Source organism: Paramormyrops kingsleyae, chromosome 1 (genome assembly GCF_048594095.1).
Source record: "Paramormyrops kingsleyae isolate MSU_618 chromosome 1, PKINGS_0.4, whole genome shotgun sequence".
NCBI lineage: Eukaryota > Metazoa > Chordata > Actinopteri > Osteoglossiformes > Mormyridae > Paramormyrops > Paramormyrops kingsleyae.
Window position 1 is genome coordinate 75,109,377 of NC_132797.1, and position 18,866 is coordinate 75,128,242.

General features: G+C 46.8%; 4 protein-coding genes across 17 annotated transcripts in view; 2 read left to right on the forward strand and 2 right to left on the reverse strand.

The window, feature by feature from the left end:
* Nucleotides 1–1,700, forward strand: part of cyfip1 (cytoplasmic FMR1 interacting protein 1) — a 30,425-nt gene extending 28,725 nt beyond the window's left edge. Inside the window, exons 28-30 of the mRNA XM_023800816.2 lie at nt 357–595; nt 715–862; nt 972–1,700. Of these exons, the coding sequence (XP_023656584.2) occupies nt 357–595; nt 715–862; nt 972–1,136 (552 nt within the window). The 3' untranslated portion in view covers nt 1,137–1,700. The remainder of the gene's footprint in view (nt 1–356; nt 596–714; nt 863–971) is intronic.
* A 76-nt stretch (nt 1,701–1,776) lies between these two features.
* On the reverse strand, nt 1,777–5,931 carry nipa2 (NIPA magnesium transporter 2). 5 transcript variants are annotated; one of them, XM_023800818.2, is made up of 7 exons: nt 5,778–5,911; nt 4,660–4,858; nt 4,327–4,548; nt 3,606–3,662; nt 3,348–3,438; nt 2,959–3,119; nt 1,777–2,780 (listed from the first exon to the last, which is right to left on the reverse strand). In XM_023800818.2, exons 2-7 carry the CDS (start codon nt 4,703–4,705, stop codon nt 2,131–2,133), a joined length of 1,227 nt encoding a protein of 408 aa, XP_023656586.1. In that variant the 5' UTR covers nt 4,706–4,858; nt 5,778–5,911; the 3' UTR covers nt 1,777–2,130. The 5 variants fall into 5 exon arrangements, with proteins under 5 accessions (XP_023656586.1, XP_023656587.1, XP_023656588.1 ...); XM_023800819.2 differs by having other exon boundaries at nt 4,660–4,866; nt 5,778–5,892; XM_023800820.2 differs by lacking the exon at nt 5,778–5,911 and adding an exon at nt 5,410–5,592.
* A 2,915-nt stretch (nt 5,932–8,846) lies between these two features.
* On the reverse strand, nt 8,847–13,553 carry nipa1 (NIPA magnesium transporter 1). Of its 4 annotated transcripts, none has more exons than XM_023800826.2 (5): nt 13,457–13,553; nt 11,897–11,944; nt 11,594–11,684; nt 9,655–9,815; nt 8,847–9,467 (listed from the first exon to the last, which is right to left on the reverse strand). In XM_023800826.2, the coding sequence occupies exons 1-5, from the start codon at nt 13,551–13,553 to the stop codon at nt 8,959–8,961; spliced, it is 906 nt and encodes a 301-aa protein (XP_023656594.1). In that variant the 3' UTR covers nt 8,847–8,958. The 4 variants fall into 4 exon arrangements, with proteins under 4 accessions (XP_023656594.1, XP_023656595.1, XP_023656591.1 ...); XM_023800827.2 differs by lacking the exon at nt 13,457–13,553 and adding an exon at nt 13,082–13,416; XM_023800823.2 differs by lacking the exon at nt 13,457–13,553 and adding an exon at nt 12,056–13,075.
* herc2 (HECT and RLD domain containing E3 ubiquitin protein ligase 2) overlaps nt 13,519–18,866 on the forward strand; it is a 45,858-nt gene continuing 40,510 nt past the window's right edge. For 4 of the 7 annotated variants that reach the window (XM_023800812.2, XM_023800813.2, XM_072699338.1 and 1 more), the window contains exons 1-4: nt 13,519–13,636; nt 14,610–14,717; nt 17,034–17,127; nt 17,538–17,669. In XM_023800812.2, the coding sequence (XP_023656580.2) occupies nt 14,646–14,717; nt 17,034–17,127; nt 17,538–17,669 (298 nt within the window). In that variant the 5' untranslated portion in view covers nt 13,519–13,636; nt 14,610–14,645. Of the gene's footprint in view, nt 13,637–13,715; nt 13,870–14,609; nt 14,718–17,033; nt 17,128–17,537; nt 17,670–18,866 lie in introns of those variants that run through there. The other 3 variants (XM_072699347.1, XM_072699340.1, XM_072699355.1) reach the window with 3 other exon arrangements.

Genomic DNA, 18,866 nt, shown 5'->3' on the forward strand with positions numbered 1-18,866 from the left:
CTGCATTTCAGCACCGATACGCCCGATGCGTCCAGGGCGTCAGCTTTCCTCTCCACATTCTCACGCTAGACTTCTGGGAAGGATGCTGTCACAGCCATCCAGTTATAGAAATTATTGGTCAATTTAAATTAATTCTTGCATGTTCTGTTGCTACATGCACTGTAGTCCCCCCAGGGTCACGAGTGAGGTCATAAAGCTCTTTGATAGGTATTTCATTAATTGCCTGGATGTTGGTCATGTCCAAATTGTACATGTACTGCTATTTTTATTTATTTTTTTTAAATCAAGTAATGTAACATCGAGTAATGGGATACTGTTTTTCTTTTCTCACCCATTATACCCCTAAATGCATCTAGCAAATTGCCATCGCGAGGGAGGGCGACCTGCTGACCAAGGAGCGTCTCTGCTGCGGACTGTCCATGTTTGAAGTCATCCTGAGCCGCGTGCGCAGCTTCCTGGACGACCCCCTCTGGCGGGGGCCGCTGCCTAGCAACGGCGTGATGCACGTGGACGAGTGCGTGGAGTTCCACCGGCTGTGGAGCGCCATGCAGTTTGTCTACTGCATCCCCGTGGGAACCAATGAGTTCACGGTCGAGTGAGTGGCACGCCATGTAGATGCAGTCTCACTAGTGTGTCTTTTTGGAGAACTAGCCTAAAACGACATCCTGGAAGTTAAATGGTAGCAGGCTAAGCAGTGGCCCTCACTGTTTGCAGGCAGTGTTTTGGGGATGGGCTGCACTGGGCCGGCTGCATGATGATCACCCTGCTGGGGCAGCAGCGCCGCTTTGACATCCTGGATTTCAGCTACCACCTGCTGAAAGTGCAGAAGCACGATGGCAAGGATGAGATGATCAAGAGCGTGGTGAGTCTGCCACGGCTGTGCCCGCTGCTCCGTAGTATTCGTCAGGGCTGCAGACAAAGGCCCACGCCTCAGTTTTATATCTAAATAAGCCCCTTTTCCTGATCTTCAGTCTCTGAAGAAGATGGTGGACCGCATCCGTAAATTCCAGGTGCTGAACGATGAGATCTTCGCCATCCTCAGCAAGTACCTGAAGGCAGGAGATGGGGAGAACGTGCCGGTGGAGCACGTCCGTTGCTTCCAGCCCCCCATCCACCAATCACTAGCCAGCAACTGAGTTTACAGTGTTAACTTGTCCAGTGAGGCTTAGTGCCATGAGATTCTATAGTGGGACCAAGGGGCCTGGCTGTGGCCTGCGTCGGTCACTAGTCAGTTCCACATGTGCTTCTCTCTGGAGCAGAACCTTGACAGGGCAGACTGACATGCCAGATTCTGTATACAAATAGCTAAAACTTGATTTGATTATAGTTTTCAGAAGTTTTTGTAAACTCTTGTGCCTTATGGGTGTGACCTAGTACAGACTACAATGCTTCACTTTTTAAAATTACTATACTACCATACTTTAACTTTTTTTTTGATATGGAGAAATATAGTCAGATGGTGAATGAATGTTTGTTTTTTTTGGTTTTTATAAAATGATTATTTAAGGGATATGCAGTGAGATGGAATTGCCAGGACACAGTAACAGGAAACCAGCATGCACTCATTGCGTCATAAGTCATTAATCGGGTACGTAACCATTGGCTGTACCGTCCTCCCGTGTTAACCATTTATTGCTTTTGACTTTTATACTTTGACCTATTGTAATCTCATTGAGTCAAATAAATTAACATTTAATCAATGTGTTCCTCTCGAAGGCATCTTGAGTATAAACATGAGAACCGTTTGGACAGTACCATTCCTGCACTGCACTGGAATCACATGAAAATCCCATTGGGACTGGATTTATTGAAGTTAAAGCATCTGACCTTTTTCTTCATTTAATTTGTAGAAATGAGCTCAGTGCATGTAAATACAGATCTCTGTACACAGAGTATAAGAAAGTAATTTTAAAAATATCGGAAAAAAGATTCAGTCCTACATGGAAGTGATCCCTAACCATGTAGTCAACTTAAAAAACAAAAACATAAGGCAAATGAAAACATCAGGACAATCCATTGGTCCACTTTGCTATGGGATTGTCTGATATTTTTGATTCTATATCAAAAAAATGCTGCACATCAGTTTAGTGCAATGGTCCACCATCTTGGGAATTCTCCCATAAAGCCTCCCTACAAGGAGACCATAGAGCCGTTCCTCCTGGAGACGCTGTCGAACGGCAGACCTGCCTCCCTGTCCTCCATGTCGGCTACGATGGTGTCATCCAGAAGTTGGTACGCAGCATGTGTCGCCAGCCCGTTGGAAACCGGCAGGGCCCGCTCCTCTTTGCGGATGGACACGGCCAAGCTGGCCAGGCTGATGTTGACGTCCTTGAAGGCGTGGAGGAGGAAGATCCCTATGATGATGGTGGCGAAGCCGCTGATGGTGCCAATGATGTCACTGGCACTCATGCTCTCCCACTCCTTGAAGAGGATGGCCGAGCACGTGAGCACCGACGTGGTGAAGAACACGTAGTAGATGGGTGTCACCAGGGAGGTGTTGAAGATGTCCAGAGCCTTGTTCAGGTAGTTGATCTGTGTGCTCACGCAGGTAACCAGGCTGAAGAGGAGGATCCAGGACAAGGGATTCGTGAAGACTGGCTTTCCTGCAAACAGCTCCTTAATCGTGATGCCCAGGCCCTTCACGCAGGACACAGAAAGGGCGCCGATCACAGAGCAGATGGTGATGTAGACTAAAATGTTGACCTGTCCATGTCGAGGTCCCACAACGAAAATCAGTATAAGTGCTACGATGACCACGAATGTTGCAAATACAACAAACCCTGTGGAGAAAATGAAGACTTAACTCGACTTGGGTAAAGCTTTAGACATTCCAGACAGTACCTGATCTGCAACCTCGTTAGCCAATTTTGCCTTTTACGCAACTGAGGACAAACGTGTAAGCAGGCGTTTCTCTCTGTAAACGTGACCACACCCCCTCTGTTTCGGGCGCCGCCCTACCTGGGTCAACCAGTTTGCCAGCCATGTCCTTCAGGCTGTTGATCTCCTCCTCCTGGGGGGCGTGGATCACCATGGTGGTGGATCCCAGGACGCTGAGCACGCAGCCCAGCTTTCCGTGCAAATTGAGCCTCTCGGACAGGAAGTAGGAGGACAGAACAGCACTGGAAGGCAGACGGTAGCCATTAACACCTCCGTCAATCCCAAGTCTGACACTAATCGATAAATAATGCAGACAAGTCACAAAGTTCACCCACGCCACCTAGAATGTGCTACTCGAAACCCATAACCAATGACCTTTGAACCTTTTTCATGCAATTTCAATGCATAAAATCTTGTTCCTGGAATACGGTTTCTAATCTGTCATCACCATCAATCGTGAGGGAACTTGCCTCACAAGGACGCTGAGTGCTCCCAGGGGGGTGACAAGTGTAGCGGGGGCAAAGGCATAAGCTGCGAAATTGGCAGCCTCACCAACTCCCACTGCATTTCATAAAAAAAATAACACACACACTTTCACACACAGTATGAACAAAGATGTAAAAAAAATAATAATCAACCATATTTTCAGCTTCAATGTGTTTTTTCGATGCGCTGTCCCTGTAATACACCTCCCTGGCATGTCAACAGAAGACGAGTGAGTCACTTACTTGACAGTAACCCAGCCCACCAGAGCCACTCTTTCAGATATGCGTGTCCTCCCTGGCCTGTGAAAGCAACCAGGTGAGGTTACAGCAGCTGCTGACTCACACTTCGCTGCTTTAGTCTTTAGCTTTCAGCCTTACAGAAAGTCAATTACAGCTTAAGCGAGAACACAAACATTTAGCTGGATTTAAGAAAATACATTGCTTCATACCCAAAAATGACATACTCAACAGTTACTTCAACACAATAGTTTACAAACTGGTATTTTATGTTGCTACCCTTCTAGGGTGAAGAAAAACAGTCAATTTCTAGACAGAACTGTAGTGGAGATACAACAAATTAGTTACGGGTATTTCTGTTTTGGGTAACAAATACCTTATGAGCAGAGGCCATGCATAAATGTGGCTGGATGTGTTTTCTCAGTACATTTCCGAAGGCCAGCCTGAGAACCTCGGCACTCGGATAATGACCGACCCGTGATGTGAGAAAAGGGGTGTTTGCGTGCCAGTTCTGGCCACAGCACGCCGCGCTGGCGTGTTCTAACACGGTTTCATGCCGAACGTCGTGTTTGCTCACGGCTACCCTCTTTGGGGAGCCAGCAGGACACTGCTTCCTGAACCGGTTATGGGTGAATTTACATATAGAGAGGTACTCCTGAGCCTCTGCATTATGTCTGTCAGAGCCTCTCAGCCTTACTACTGCGGAACAGAAATAAACGCGGATTACCTGCCCGCATGGAGCCCTTCCGGGCCAGGCGAAGGAGGCCCTTCTTCTTCAAGATGAAACTGCCACCGATGAAGATGCTGGAACTGATGGCCAGAGCCAAGCCGATGCAGAAGTCATAGGTCCCCCGCTCTTGCCCCATCGTCACACGGGATCTGCTGTCACAGCCTGTCACATTGATGTCCCCGCAGAGAAGCTGTAGGCCAGTCGCGTCAGCGGCAGAACCTGAGGGAGGGGACCGCAGCCTCAGATAGGGACACTTCCTAACATAGCTCTACTCAGTGGCCTTGAGAATGTTATGGACCCCTGTGAGAGGCACTAAACCCGAAGCCTCACCATTAGCACACGCTACGCCGCTGCCTCTACAGCCCTGCTGCTCCATCACAGTCGTCTCTGCCTATGTCTGGCTTATGCTCCGCTCCCTGGCCCCTCTCTGCCACGGCATCCACCATGCCCGGCCTACATCGCTCCCTGGAGGCTGGGCCTCCTGGCTGCCCACTTTCAGGAAGTAAACTACACCTTTCGTGTTAGGTCACTGTGTGACTCAAAACAGGATACCAAGAGTTATACTCTGACCTCGGACAGTGAAGCATCGCCATCTACCTGAGACATGTAAAATCTGTCTCCACAAGCATGACATGGAGATGTTAAACTGATGCCAAACACTTAGGTGTGCAAGCAGTGTAACTGCACCATATATGTACCGGGCAGTGTTACACCGTCCCGAGTGTGTGTACATATGAATGTAATGTACGAAGTCCGGACACACCTGTATATATACGAATCAGTAACTGTCTACTAAAACACCTACAAACATATCATAATACATAATAACCGAACAGCCGAGTTCGCTTAAATTACATGAATGTAATTAATAGTTATATATGGATCGGTTTTATTTACACGATTACATTGTATATGTAACTAATGTAGTTACGTACGAAAATGGATCAATATCGGTGTGATCGAACACACTTTTATATATCCGACTTGATAACTGTAAGAGTGTGCACTAAGACACATTAGCTGCTAGCCAGCTAATTGCATTTGACGACAATGACCCCCCCCTCCTCGCCCTGACTCAACTCCCTGCATCGTCCTTGGAAATTCATGTCTGATTCTCGGCTGCCGGCGGATTTAGCGCCCCGATGTCCGCCGCCGATGTTCACCGCCAGCCGGACGCCTACGATAGGCGGCTAGCCGGCTAACGTTAGCGCCGACCCTCCGGCCGCACGCCGAGGTTAGCGCGCTAGCAGCGCCTTCGCACCGGCCCAGTGGGGCGTCGGTGAAGCAGATGCAGCCCGTCACCATCCGGCCGGACGGCGTGGTAGCTGGTCAGGTGGCTGCGCGAAGCCGTATGATGCACGTTCCCCTCCCCCCGATCGCTCTTCCAAGATCAGTATCAGCGCCGGACAGTATTAACGACACACCAGCCCGCGCCCAACTTAGATTACCTGTTTCGTACTCTGCGGGGGCCGAGCTAAGACACACAATCAACCGGACGAGCAGCTTCACATTTTCTTCCCTATCCGAGTCTGGGACTGGTAGTTCAGCCCGCCTCCCCCCGACTGGAAAGCGCCGCGCGTCACCCGACGTGAGTGGGCGTGCTCGCTTCCGCACGCTACGTCATCCCCGCCCAAGAAGGTCCGCCCTTGATCGTCTTTTAAATGATTTTAAAATAGTAATATTTATAATGACAAGGGCTACACTTTACTTATACACAGATAAGCAGACTCACGGACGTAATGGAGGAGAATTTTATCAGATCGCTCACCACCATAACTTCCAGGTTACTACTGCATGCCTCAACTTAGTCGGACTCCTACAATTCAAATGACCTACAAACGTATGTATCAACCCTGCGTTATGCAACTATCAGTTTAATTCTGCCTGAATGTGAGATGGCTGGTATAGTCTGGCCAAATTTCTGTGTCCTGTAGAGCCGAAGTGCTGCAAAGTCTAACGCACCTGAGCATCTACGAGCTGCTAAAGAGTCATTGGCCGAATGGCCGGTGTTCGCCCCTGATTGTTTGAAGCATAACTCGGATCCGCTCTGTACTTTTGCATTTCTTTAAACTTACACAGAATGCCTACAAGCACACAGTGTGGTTTCCTGACATTTCCCTCCTTGGTTTTTTCTTTAGGCCCTGAGTTCAAGATGTCAGAACCTATTTTAGTTTTGCAGTTGTTTTTTTCTGTCCATGAGCTGATTGCACCTCTGCCACAGAATCTTGTTAGTGGGTTCTTCACGATTTTATCACAGGCACACTTACCAGATGAGTGTGAGCTATTAAGATACTGCTCAAAGTAAATAAGGCTTCCATCTACAACTCTGTTAGCTTGAAATACAGATTTCTTATTCTGTTAGACTCTATATACTCACACAGACTCCAACAGCCTCACATGAACTGGGAGGAGATCAGCATACTTCCGGCACCATTGAGGTCTGTGTATGGTTTTCTGGGAGAGCAGGAACACGCATTTCTGCATTCCTGTTACCTTCCTCTGCCCGCAGTCATGCCTAAGGATCTTCCTCCACAATCCCCAAGTCAGAATCAGTGGGCTGCTGTTCTGATGGATCGGCGTGACTGATGAAGGAGTTTGGTTTGTCTCTTTGCTGGCAACTGGGACATGGTTGCCCCTGACACTCTCCAACTCCCCCCCTTTCAGTTCCCTTACTTTACCGTTCTAAATCTGAATGTGTAGTTTAATACAGCTTTTATTCCACAACATCCCACCCACCTGATCAACGGTTTGTCATCTTAAAACTGTATTTAAGTTGGCAAACTAAACAACCATCCAATTAATTTTTCTGAGTATATTTAAAAATTCAGTAAATTACTCAGGTGAGTTAGGAGATGAGGCCATTCAGTTGTACAGTTATGGCAAATCAATCTTTAAATAAAAATAAGCAAAGACCACATAATTTTATAAACATGAAGGTTCCAATACTAAACACTGTAATACAAATCATTACTATTAAGTGAGAATTACCAGAAACATCATAGGAATACTAGAATGATCACTAAGAAACTTACCGAGTCGATACATCATAGAAAACTGTGAAATCGATCGGAAGAGAGAGGAGAATCCACCACTAAACATCAATGGAACAAACACCCCTTGCTATGACATGTGAGAAGAGGATCTAGTGTCTTTCCTCCCCCTTGTCATAGTATCACAGTTTGTCACAACCAACCATTAATTTTTTTCCTGGCACAGCATTGCTGAACACTGTAGTTTTTGTCTTCAAGCATTCAGATGGAGTCATTTAATCTCAGGCTTGTAAGAAAATGCTTCTGTGTTTCTCATTCATATGACAGACCATTTACGTTTTAAATGCCCAATCTACAATAACACGTCATACAATTAAGCAAAGTCATGTCTCAGCATGCGGGTGTGAATGCTTGTTTTTTTTTTTTTTTTATCTTGGTACTAGATGTGTTTATAGAAACAAACGCTTATCTTCATGGAAAAATGCGGATGGTTCACATTCTGCCAACGATTTAGGCTGGATGGCCTAGACAACCGTCTACATGGGAAACATGTTCAATAACACGCCCGAAGAGGTTGTTTTTTGTCAAAACTGACAAATATCAGTATTTATTTTTCTTCCAGACCACAAAAATCCCAAAACCTGATCTACACATTTTCCTTAAAACCTAGCAATCAAAGAAGAGGCAGAAAACAAAAATAGTTTATACCTCAGTTTGACTTCCAGGAATATGTACAGTCGAACCTTGGTACAACGTACCCCGTTTATAACGTTTACACCAATACAACGTTCAAATTTCAATGTCCCTAATTTGTGTAACGCATTATTCCATTTGCCGGTATCGCTTAGAACGTACACCTTTACAGCGTAAACTTCGATATAACGTATGATTTTCAGTGGAAAATGGGCAAACTGACCTTCGTTACAACGTACAGCCTCATCTTCCGAGCGTGCGCACAATTCAGAATCGGCTGTTGCCGGCCATCTACATCGCTTAGCAACGCCTAACTGTATGAACCTATCCTCACGAAGCATTCCACGCCGGCCGGACTCCTTGCATGCAGCCCCCGTTTTTTCATGGTTTTGCATGGTGTCATGGTATCTAAATTTATTTCAGCCAATTGAATCATACAGGTGCATAATTTCGGTTTGACATTAGGTTCCAGTAAGGCGATTTGAACGATAAGCCAGCAGTGGATTTTGCGTTATGTCGGCTGTCTATGAGTAACTGATATTAACCTAGTTTGAAGAATATAGTTCCTATTCAGAATAGGAACTATATTCTTCAAACTACACAAGCTGTATGTCATAGTGTCAACTTGAGGGGTGTTTTATAAAAGTTTTTGTTTTGTTCTATCATTCATTTTGAGGGACTTGGGTACAACGTACTATGGTTATAACGTACAAATTCTTAATGTCCCCCGAGGTACGTTGTAACGAAGTTCGACTGTACTGAAATGGTTTCATACAAAGTTCTCAATAATGAGAGTAATTTGTTACCTTGGCTTCATATGACAGTGATCATATATACATTTCGTTAGAATTTTATAAATTACGCAAATATTAAAATTAGCTGCAATGTCCAGTAAGTTAAATAGATTAGCAAGTTAAAACTCTCTCTCTAAAAGCTCCTGAGGTCGTCAGTCGTCTTTGGCAGGAACCTTGGTTGGCTTCCAGTCGAAAGGTGTTTCTTGGGGCATTCGAAGCAGGAAGACACCAACGGAGACGACGGCGAGGCCACACAGCATACCCAGGCAGTCCACCGCACCCAAGGCAGTCCACTCCTTGAAAATCACGGCCGACGCCAGGATGACGGAAGTGGTGAACGCCACATAGTATATGGCTTCAAACATGCTGGGGCTGAAGCTCTCCAGGGCCTTATTGATGAAGGTGAACTGGAGGAGGACGCTGACGGCCAGTGTTCCCAGGAGACCCAGGAAGAGTGCGTGCGTCCCGCTGTTGGGAGAGCCACCTGCAAAGGCTTCAGGGGCGACCAAGCCCAGCCCCTTGCTGCTGGGCACGGTGAAGGTTCCCAGCAGCGAGCAGATGGAGACGTACACCATGATGTTCGAGGAGCCGTGAAGTGGAGCCACCCACGTGATCAGCACGGCCAGAATCAGCAGAACCATAAAGATGTAGGCAAAAAGCACTGAATGGAGAGAAAGACTTTCACTAACCCCGTCTCAGAAGCAATCCATAGCCGATTACACTCGCCAGTCACAGTATTTGTGAGACTTTCAAGGAATGCGTGAAGCAGCTTCATTAGCAACAGCACAGACTTAGAAATGACTCATAATCAAACCAGGATGCAGTAAGATAAAAAGCAAGATGCGTACAGGGATCTCGGAGCCTGGTCTCCAGCTCCGCTCTGGAGCTCACGTTATCCAGCTTTGGAGCGTGGATGATCAGCACCACAGATCCCACGCAGCACAGGACACAGCCCAGCTTCCCCAGGGTGGTCAGACGTTCCTGGAGCACCCAGGAAGCCAACAGGGCCCTGTGACACACAGGAAACATGGCACACCAGCTCAGAGCCCCGTTCTCAGTAGGGTGGTCCTTCAACAACAGGGTTAAAAAAAGTTTTAGCTACACAATGAGACACATGGTGCCTTGTTTCCATTTCATACTGTGAGCTTATGTGCAAAATATTGACTGAACTGAGCAAAATTTAGAGATCCCCCAAAATGTCGACTTGCATTAGGTCTATGAAATCACGATCCAGGTAGTTTACTTCATGTTGATGAATCAAAAGATGTGATATTATAAATTATATCATATGTAATTCTTCATTTATATACATATGATTGTTTTTATTCCCAGGCGCCGTTTCAGGTGAACTATGACTAGATCTGACGAGTTGTGGCTGATTGGTCATCGGGATCTGAGGGCGGCAGTCTTCCTTCTTAGGGCCAAGCATTGTGAAAGTACTTCTCTGCACAGATGAGAGAAACAGACCAAGGCAGAAGCCGCAAAAGTGACGCTGGGATGTGTCAGTGGTTTTTGGAACGCAGCCCATATTCCCGGTCTTCAAAGGCCCCTGACCCTCACTGATGAGTAGGATGGTCTATTGAAGCACCAGAGTTGGGTCTCAAGCACAGATAGGGTCAGGGAAGCAATGTTTCAAGACTCCCGGGAAGACATATCCGGCATTGGCCACAAAGACGTGTCTTTGATGAAAAATCAAGAAGACAGGGATTTTCTCATCCATCATCTACGGCTGGAGTCCGCACTGTACTTGCCAAGGAAGTCGCTGGTGGAGCTGAGCCACCTCTGGGCCCTTGAGTGGGGCCCTTAACCTCCATGGCTCCAGGGACACCGTGTGACTCTGCTCTCTGATCCTCACCATTATGTCACTTTGGGCTCAATAAATGTACTGAACTGTAATCAAAACCTGGTGTAGCAGTTACTGAATTTATGGGATTAAATAGGACTGATATTTTGGGAAGTGCTACCAAGCTATAAGAGACCAAGCCTTCTGGGCTAGGACTGGTATCACTGGTTCTGGGTGGATTACTGGGAAGCGAAATGGATGAATGATGGACATCATCTCTTAGGTGTGGATTTGCTCCAAATAATATCACCCATAAGTACATATACACACGACCACATATACAAAGCCCTTAATGGGCGTGTGCAAGTTTGGCAAATTACATCATATGTGTTTGTAACTCTGATATTTGTGCTTATCACTAATGCAGGATGTCTAAAACGGCATTTCCTTTTAACTTATCTTTCTGGGGTGAGTTTCCCGAAGCGTTCTTAACGCTATGTCGTTCTTAAGTTCTGTGTTAAAAGATAGAACTAACTAACGACGTAGCGTTAAGAAGGCTTCGGGAAACTCACCCCTGGTTGGTTTTTTGCCTGAAAACCGACACTGATTCCCTCTCACAATGTCTGTCAGTCCAGATCCCTGAACATTTCATTCATGCCGTACACTGAAAGAAAAAAAGGAGTATCAGTTTGTCACTGGGGCTGTACCCTCAAGGGTAAATGTACCTTTTAAGGTACAGACATAGACTCTGAGAAACATTTTTGTACCATTGGGGGTACATTAATGTTGTTTGTACCTTGGGGATGTTCCTCAGAGTCCATTTCTGTACCTTAGATTAGACTAAAAGGTACATTTACCTACAGCTAGGGTACAATTGGCAGACCCTTGCGGGTACAGCTTCAGTAACAAGCAAGAGTACCATGGTACTCTTATTTCTGACAGTGTATTTACATGGTAAATTTATGCCTGGGATGCGCTGACAGGGACTTATTAAAACGACTCACCCAAACAGCACCCCGAGGGCTCCTAGAGGGGTCACCAAGGCAGCAGGGGCAGCATTGTAGGCCAGGAAATTGCCAATCTGACCCACAATCACTGTTTGATTCAATCAATAAAACACGTTAAACGATAGTTCGGCGTTTGGCACAAATTAATTTCAGTCAGTGATGGTTAAATAAGTTCCATCTGAGATTTTCATTATTAAAATAGACGGGAACTCTGAAAATTCCATATGAATAGTTAACAATCCGAATGGCATATATATTTAAATATGCACGATGCCCTGCGGTTTGTAGCGCTCTACTTACTAGATACGGTACCGCTCCACCAAACACAGTCTGTCAAGTATGATCCTCCTGCAAAACGCACATAGGCAAATTCATATTTAGACGTTTTACCCACTGTCAATGAATAATGCAATGCGACTTTAATGCAAATAAACTGTCAAATATTCCTGCCCCCATCACCTAGTGACTGTATTTTTCCTTTGATAATACGGATACCTCGTTTTCTTGCGCGTAAAATTCCCTTTTTTTGCAAAACAAACGTCGATCCATTTATGAAACTGGATACTACAGCGATTCCAACACCAACGGGTACTGAGGAAGTTTCAGCCAACTCTGAAGTCATTTTGACTTTCCGTTTTTAAAGTAAGCAGGTATGCGTTGCTAACTGTATACATCAGTCAGGAGAAACATTTGGTCCTTGACACGACACTAAAATGTGACAATTCCCCAATGAACAGTTACCGAAACACCATTCAAACACAACAATGTAGCAATGACACTGACGGCTCCCCATACACAGCTGACCGGAAGACAAACTGCTACACTTTATTGAAAAACAAGCTACCAGGGCGCCCTCTTTTGGTGACTAGTGAAAAATACACCCACCCACTTTTTTACGTCTGGAACGTCATGACGTAGTACAGGTGCAACGCCTATTTCTGTTCGTTAAACGGCTATTTAACATCACCAAACCAATGATCAAAAACCAATATTGCAAAACAAGATTCAATCAACTGCCTTTCGCGTTAAAATTTACATTAAAGCTTTGTATTGTCTTTTTAAGAAAAAATATCCCTCTCCATTGTTTCTGAGAATACTCCTAAATGTGCATAAAATAATAGTTACTGCGGTTTTGAGATTTACATTATTCATTCGCTGTATCTGCATTTACATTGACGCTACTCGGTGCATAAAAAGATAATGCAGGTAGTGGGCTTCCTACAAGTACACAATGTTCAAATCCAATTTGTTTGCATCAAATGTGCCACATTTATTTCTTTGAGTATTTTTTAAAGCATATCATCCGTTACTATTTATAAGCCTCCCCATGTGTTCCACAAATACTGTGCCCCCGGGTTTCCTGGCAACTCGTGAGGACTTTGATCGCGTGCCGCGCCACATTTACCGCATTTCTGTTTTCGTCTGCTGTACTTAACCGTTCAGATATTTTGCAGAGTATTTATTCAGTTACGCCAGCAAGCTCACTTTCACATTCTTTTTGATCCCGAGATGATTAAAGATAACCAGACATACGCCCACCGTCGGGGACTCAAACAGCCCATCCCTAGACCATTCGATTAAGTTCCGTATGATATTTTGCGTAACCATAGCTACTCGGTGTACCGTATTGGTTGCACTGAAATTTAGCTAGGGGGCAGAAGAACTGAAGCGCATTTACGCGGATGGCCAAGATTACTGATTACAATTAAACAAAGGTCCACGGCTGTCTACAGAAAACGATATATTTTTTACACCATTTTAAAATATTAAAATTCAATATTTCTACAGCAATTTCCCTTCCCTGTCCACCGTACGGTCCCTTTAAATTTACACTCACGCCCTCGTGCTGCGTCTACCCACCTTCACTGCTAGGCTGAAGCCCCGCCCTCAAAGCCGAACATTCCTGGCGATCAGCGTTTATTTCTTGCGCCCGTTGGCCAGCTCGCCTGTCAATCATTATCCAACATGGACGGTATTAGAATGCTGCAGAGCTGGTAACTGGGCTGAGGGGACAGAAATAGAATAAGCCAAAGCGAACGGGTAAGAATACCGCCGTCTTATTTTTATATTTATTAGTATTTTTAAACGATTACACATTCGTTTCGTGGTAGGGCCTTAACGCTATAAGGGTTGTTTGGTGGAGGGTGTCGCGATTGAAGAAGTGCGGCTTGCGTACCTTGCGTATTGTGGTGTCCTAGGCGGCTAGCCGTCGGCTAACTAGCTACGAGTGATAAGAGACAGTAACCACGGTACCGGCTAACGGGTCGCGGAGGGTAAGACAGCCAGCCAGCCCCGGCGGCGGCATTGACATCCTTCGAATTTTAATTAAAAATACATATTTTTACGTTTTTAATAGGCTGAGTCGTGCATCTGAGGCATCCTAAGTGGCGACACCCTCGCTCGCGTTTTTAGGTGATTTGGGTTTGACGGGGCGCCGAACCGCGGCCGTGAAGGCGCTTCCTTTGCCTGAGAAGCCCGCCCTTCGGCCCGTCCTCCCAGCTGCAGCGCCCGGGGACGCCTGGGCTCGCACCGACATTAACCTTCCCCTGTTAACAAAATAAATAAATGTTGGGACAAAATGAAACGCGGTTAAATGGGAAAATGCGCCCCTGTCCTTGTAATTTATACAGGAGTAACATGTCAGACGCGCCGGCTGTTATGTAGCTGGTAATAGCTGAATGGATGTTCTGGAGGCGGCGGCGGCTCCCCCTTTAAACAGCGCCCGGGAGCGGTGATGCTGGGCGGGTGACGCACGCCCAGCCGTCAATGTCAGCCCCGGATCCGAGCCCTGCACGTTTTTTGCAGTGGGTTTTGTCTCCGTTACCTGATGGGGGACTGGGTCGGGGATTTATGGACTTAACCTTCACCGACCGTCGCGGACAATGTCTGGTGCAGTCGGATGCACGCAAATAGAAGCTGACGGTCTGCAGGGTGGTTATTCGTTCTCGGATGGGTATAAAAATGATACCCTGCGTCTTCTGTCCCCGCACCCCCTCTCTGTCTTTCTCTGTAGGTTCGGCTGCGGTTGCAGCCAGGAGAGAAGAGAAATATGCCGTCTCCAACCTTCTCCCTGGATGCCCAGTTGAGGTTTCACAATAAATGGCTGAAAATAGATTTGCAGGTTAGCAGTAAACTCGCCTTCACACAGCACGGTGCCTTCAGATGCCTTATTAAAAACTTTAGTTTAGTGTTACGGTTTGTTTTATGTATGTGTTTGTATTACGATCTCTAATGGTTCACTGGTGTCTGCCACCACCTGATGTGTTTGTGTGATTTGTGCGTTTTTAAAGATGTTTCTCCGCCTGTCTCCTGGACTCTTTTTAATGGCTGTACGCCCATTTGTGCCTAGCTCTGTGTCCTATGGCTACCTACAGTTCATGGCATTCAGAGCTGTATATCAGTACTGAAACACCCAAGTTTATATGGGCTCGTTGCATCCTGAGCTCTCATACTTGTTGTTTAGAGTGGCTGGTTTTGCTAGTGGATCAATAAAATCCTTTCCCATCTGCTGAGCTATGAGCCTAATTTGATATTTTTCTCCACTTCCTCGAAATGATTGAGTGGTTAGAATTTGATCCTATAAAAGATATCACTGCAGACTTGTTGAATTGACGTGCTTCAGCTGTAAAAGGGTCTTTGCTGTTTGCTGCTGGAAGGCATTGGGCCAACTTGTCAGGTCATAAACCATTACCACAGAAATGCATGTACCTCGCTGAGCTGGTAATCAGTGATTAACAAAGGGAGACCTAGCTGCAAAAGCTTAACTTAATATCTGACATTTCAAGACTAGTTGATTCAGAGTTGAAATACAGTTGAATGGTGTTTGTTTCTGTTTTTAGAAAGCATGAATGATGCAATCTGCTTCTTTTGAGCAGTGGTGCAAGACTTGCTTATTCCTAGACGAGTAAACAGTTGCAGTGTTACGGAATTACAGATCCGTCGCAAATCATGATTCTGTGATAGTTCCTGAATTATTGCACGTTTTTAATCTGACTTCCTGGTGTTAATGTCACATGGGGTTGTGTGAAGGAATAATCTCAAAGCAGTGTGTGTTACAGCTATTTACTTGGCGATTCTTCTCTAATCCTGACAGTCTCAAATTCCAAGTTTAGGAAAAGGAAACACTCATATGAAGAACAGACAAGTCCGGGTACCATAGTAGTGGCTCTTCAGTACTGTGGACAGCTCTAGGGAAGTTGTGAGCCATCGTTTCTATGTCTGGAGCAGAGTGCTGGCTGGTCTAATGTAGTGTTACTGAACGCCTGGCTCTCCTCTGTCTCCCTTGCAAGGCCACTGCTTTCCATTTACTGAACGCCTGTGTTTGCTTCTCAGTTTCTGCTCAGCTGGTCGTCCAGAGGAACATCTTGTGCCTGTGGTTTCAAAAGACTTGTGACCTACTATTGCTGAAAGATGCTGAAATGCTGTTGTAGCCATATTTAGACCACTGTCAATGAAAGTCCGTCTAATTGCCTCATGCACAGGTGTGACGTTTCTGGTGTCGATAACATGAGAAATTAAACACGATATTTGAAACTGGAGTGTTTGGCAGCTTATTCATGGCTGGCAGTGAATAAGCTTTGCCCTCCCCCACTCTGTCTGTGTCCTGATGTGTCAAGGTAAATACAAACAAAATGATCTCCATTTTTTCGTGGTGTTTTCATTTGGGAAGTTACCAGGATTTATGGTCTTTTTGGGAATGGCCATTTTGCGGAAATTGAACATTTTAGGAGAAAGATAGTGCTGGAAAAAGTCTCTTCCATATTCCGACTTCTGTAAGTATCGGTCTTGGGTAGGAAGCTGTGTAGTTCTTAGTTTAAACTGTGTTCCTAAATCGCAGTAAACAGGGGTTTGTTAATGTGGAGCTGAACGAATGGTCTGTGTGTTAATTTTGGGGGCGGCTGCCCAGCTCTGACGCTGCTATTCTCATGGAGCTGGTAAATTCACATAGTCAGTTGGAGGGCACGAGGCATTGTTCCTCCACACTGAGGAGAATGGCAGCATTTTATTCTGTCTGTGTGTGTGCGTGCGTGTGTGTGTGTGTGTGCGTGTGCGTGCGTGCGTGTGTGTGTGTGTGCGTGCTCGGCACACTCTCCCAAGGCCGACGCTCACGGTGGAGCTCCTGTTAATGATGTGTTAATAGAATGTGAGGAGAGGCAGTGGTGGCTGTGGCAGTAAATCGCTATATAGCCCAACCTGCGCCGACAGCTGACATTCTGCACTCCACCGTTGTCACTTGTCACACCTGTTCTGTAGGCATGGATTACAGTGGGACCTCCCACCACCCCCCAAAAAAAAAAAGTGTCAGTGTTGATAACATTTTTTTCTGCTGTGTCCTCTAAAAGGGATTTTGTAATCATGTCACCTTTTGTGACAGCATAGCTCCTCACGCTAGCGTGACGGGTGCTGCGCTGGCCTGACCGCAGATGCTGTGTTTCAGCGTGCCTTCTCTCCGGAGGGCCTGAGTGAGATGTGGAACGAGATGGTGAAGGATGAAGAGATCACACGCGGCGGGGAGGAGTCCGCACATCCCGGTGAGTGAGCCGGAGCTGGACCGTGGGCGGGAGCCTTTAAACCTCTGGCCAGATCCCCATCGGTCAAAACAAACTTATAGCACTTGTGGCTGCAGGATTGCAGCCAGCAGAAGGAGGACAGGAATGATTCCTTGTTTTAAATCACTTCACGGTGCGGTGATCCAAGTTTATAATGGGGATGGAGTAAGAAAAGCCTCAGACTATTGAACTGACAGGAGGCTGCAAAGCGACTGCTTTGTATTTGAGCAAAGAAATCATTTAAAATGTGTAACGCAGAAAGGTCAGCGGGGCACGTGGGCTTAGCTGCCGGCCGCCGCACGGTGCTCCTGCCTCAGATTAGATATTCAATATCTAGAATGGTCCGTTGTTTCGTGAGCCGCTCGATCTGGGCCTCTCTGTGTCCATCGCAGAAGACTGTGCAGACTGCTTCGGTGGTCAGAAGAAGGATGAGTCCAATGACAGAGAGAAGAAGGAGGAAGACGAGGCGTCTGCACCGGTGCACCACTCCATCATCGAGGCGTGGGACTGGGGCCGGCAGCCAGGTGGGCTGCGCTTTGCCTTTCACACTCATCTTTGTTTTTGATCTTTATTTTTTTGTTCTTTGCCGACTGTGTGGGGGGGGGGGGGGCTGTGCATGCCGTTTGAAGGTTAGTTATGTTTGTGCTGCCATATTTATGCACTACAGGGATGTTTGGGTGTGGCCCCGCCCTGCTGGGGGGAGATAAGCGGCCCCTGGTTTGGGAGGGGGGCGGGTTGTACATGTTGACACAACATGCTGCGTCCTGGGGAGATGAATCAGCTGTCTGGTAGTGGGCATCATGCAATGATGGTGATGATGATGATTTTAAGGAATCTGAAAACGCCCGTTAAGCCGCGTGAGACCGAACTGGGAGTTTGCTGTTCAGAAACAGCCGTGGCGTTTGAAAGGCATGCTGAATTGAGATGGACCACTTACTGTTGCAGTGTGGTGGTGCATGGCTCAGTGGGCCAAGCCTCTGTGCCTCTGATCGGAAGGCTGACCCCGTGCCAAGCCTCTCTGCCTCTGATCGGAAGGCTGACCCCGTGCTAAGCCTCTGTGCCTCTGATCGGAAGGCTGACCCCGTGCTAAGCCTCTGTGCCTCTGATCGGAAGGCTGACCCCGTGCTAAGCCTCTGTGCCTCTGATCGGAAGGCTGACCCCGTGCTAAGCCTCTGTGCCTCTGATCGGAAGGCTGACCCAGTGCTAAGCCTCTCTGCCTCTGATCGGAAGGCTGACCCCGTGCTAAGCCTCTGTGCCTCTGATCGGAAGGCTGACCCCGTGCTAAGCCTCTGTGCCTCTGATCGGAAGGCTGACCCTGTGCTAAGCCTCTGTGCCTCTGATCGGAAGGCTGACCCTGTGCTAAGCCTCTGTGCCTCTGATCGGAAGGCTGACCCTGTGCTCTCACCACCAAGCTTGCTCACACCTGCATATGTGTCTGTGCGTCTCATGGAGAGCAAGATGGGGTCGGCGAAAAGAGAATTTCCACATGGAGATTAATAAAGAATGAAATCCCAGGCACTTCGTGTGCCATGTTCCAAACTTTTGATGAATGTGTTCTGGAGAAGGTTGCACATCTTTGCAAACATGGTGTTAAGGGGGGGGCTTTGCATGACTGAGCTGGTTCTGGGGTTTGCTTTTTTTTTGCCAGCGGCTGGCGGAAGGGGGGAGGCCTGCCCCCCCCGAGGCTTCAGCCAGGCTAATCTGGAGTCCTGGTGTCCTGA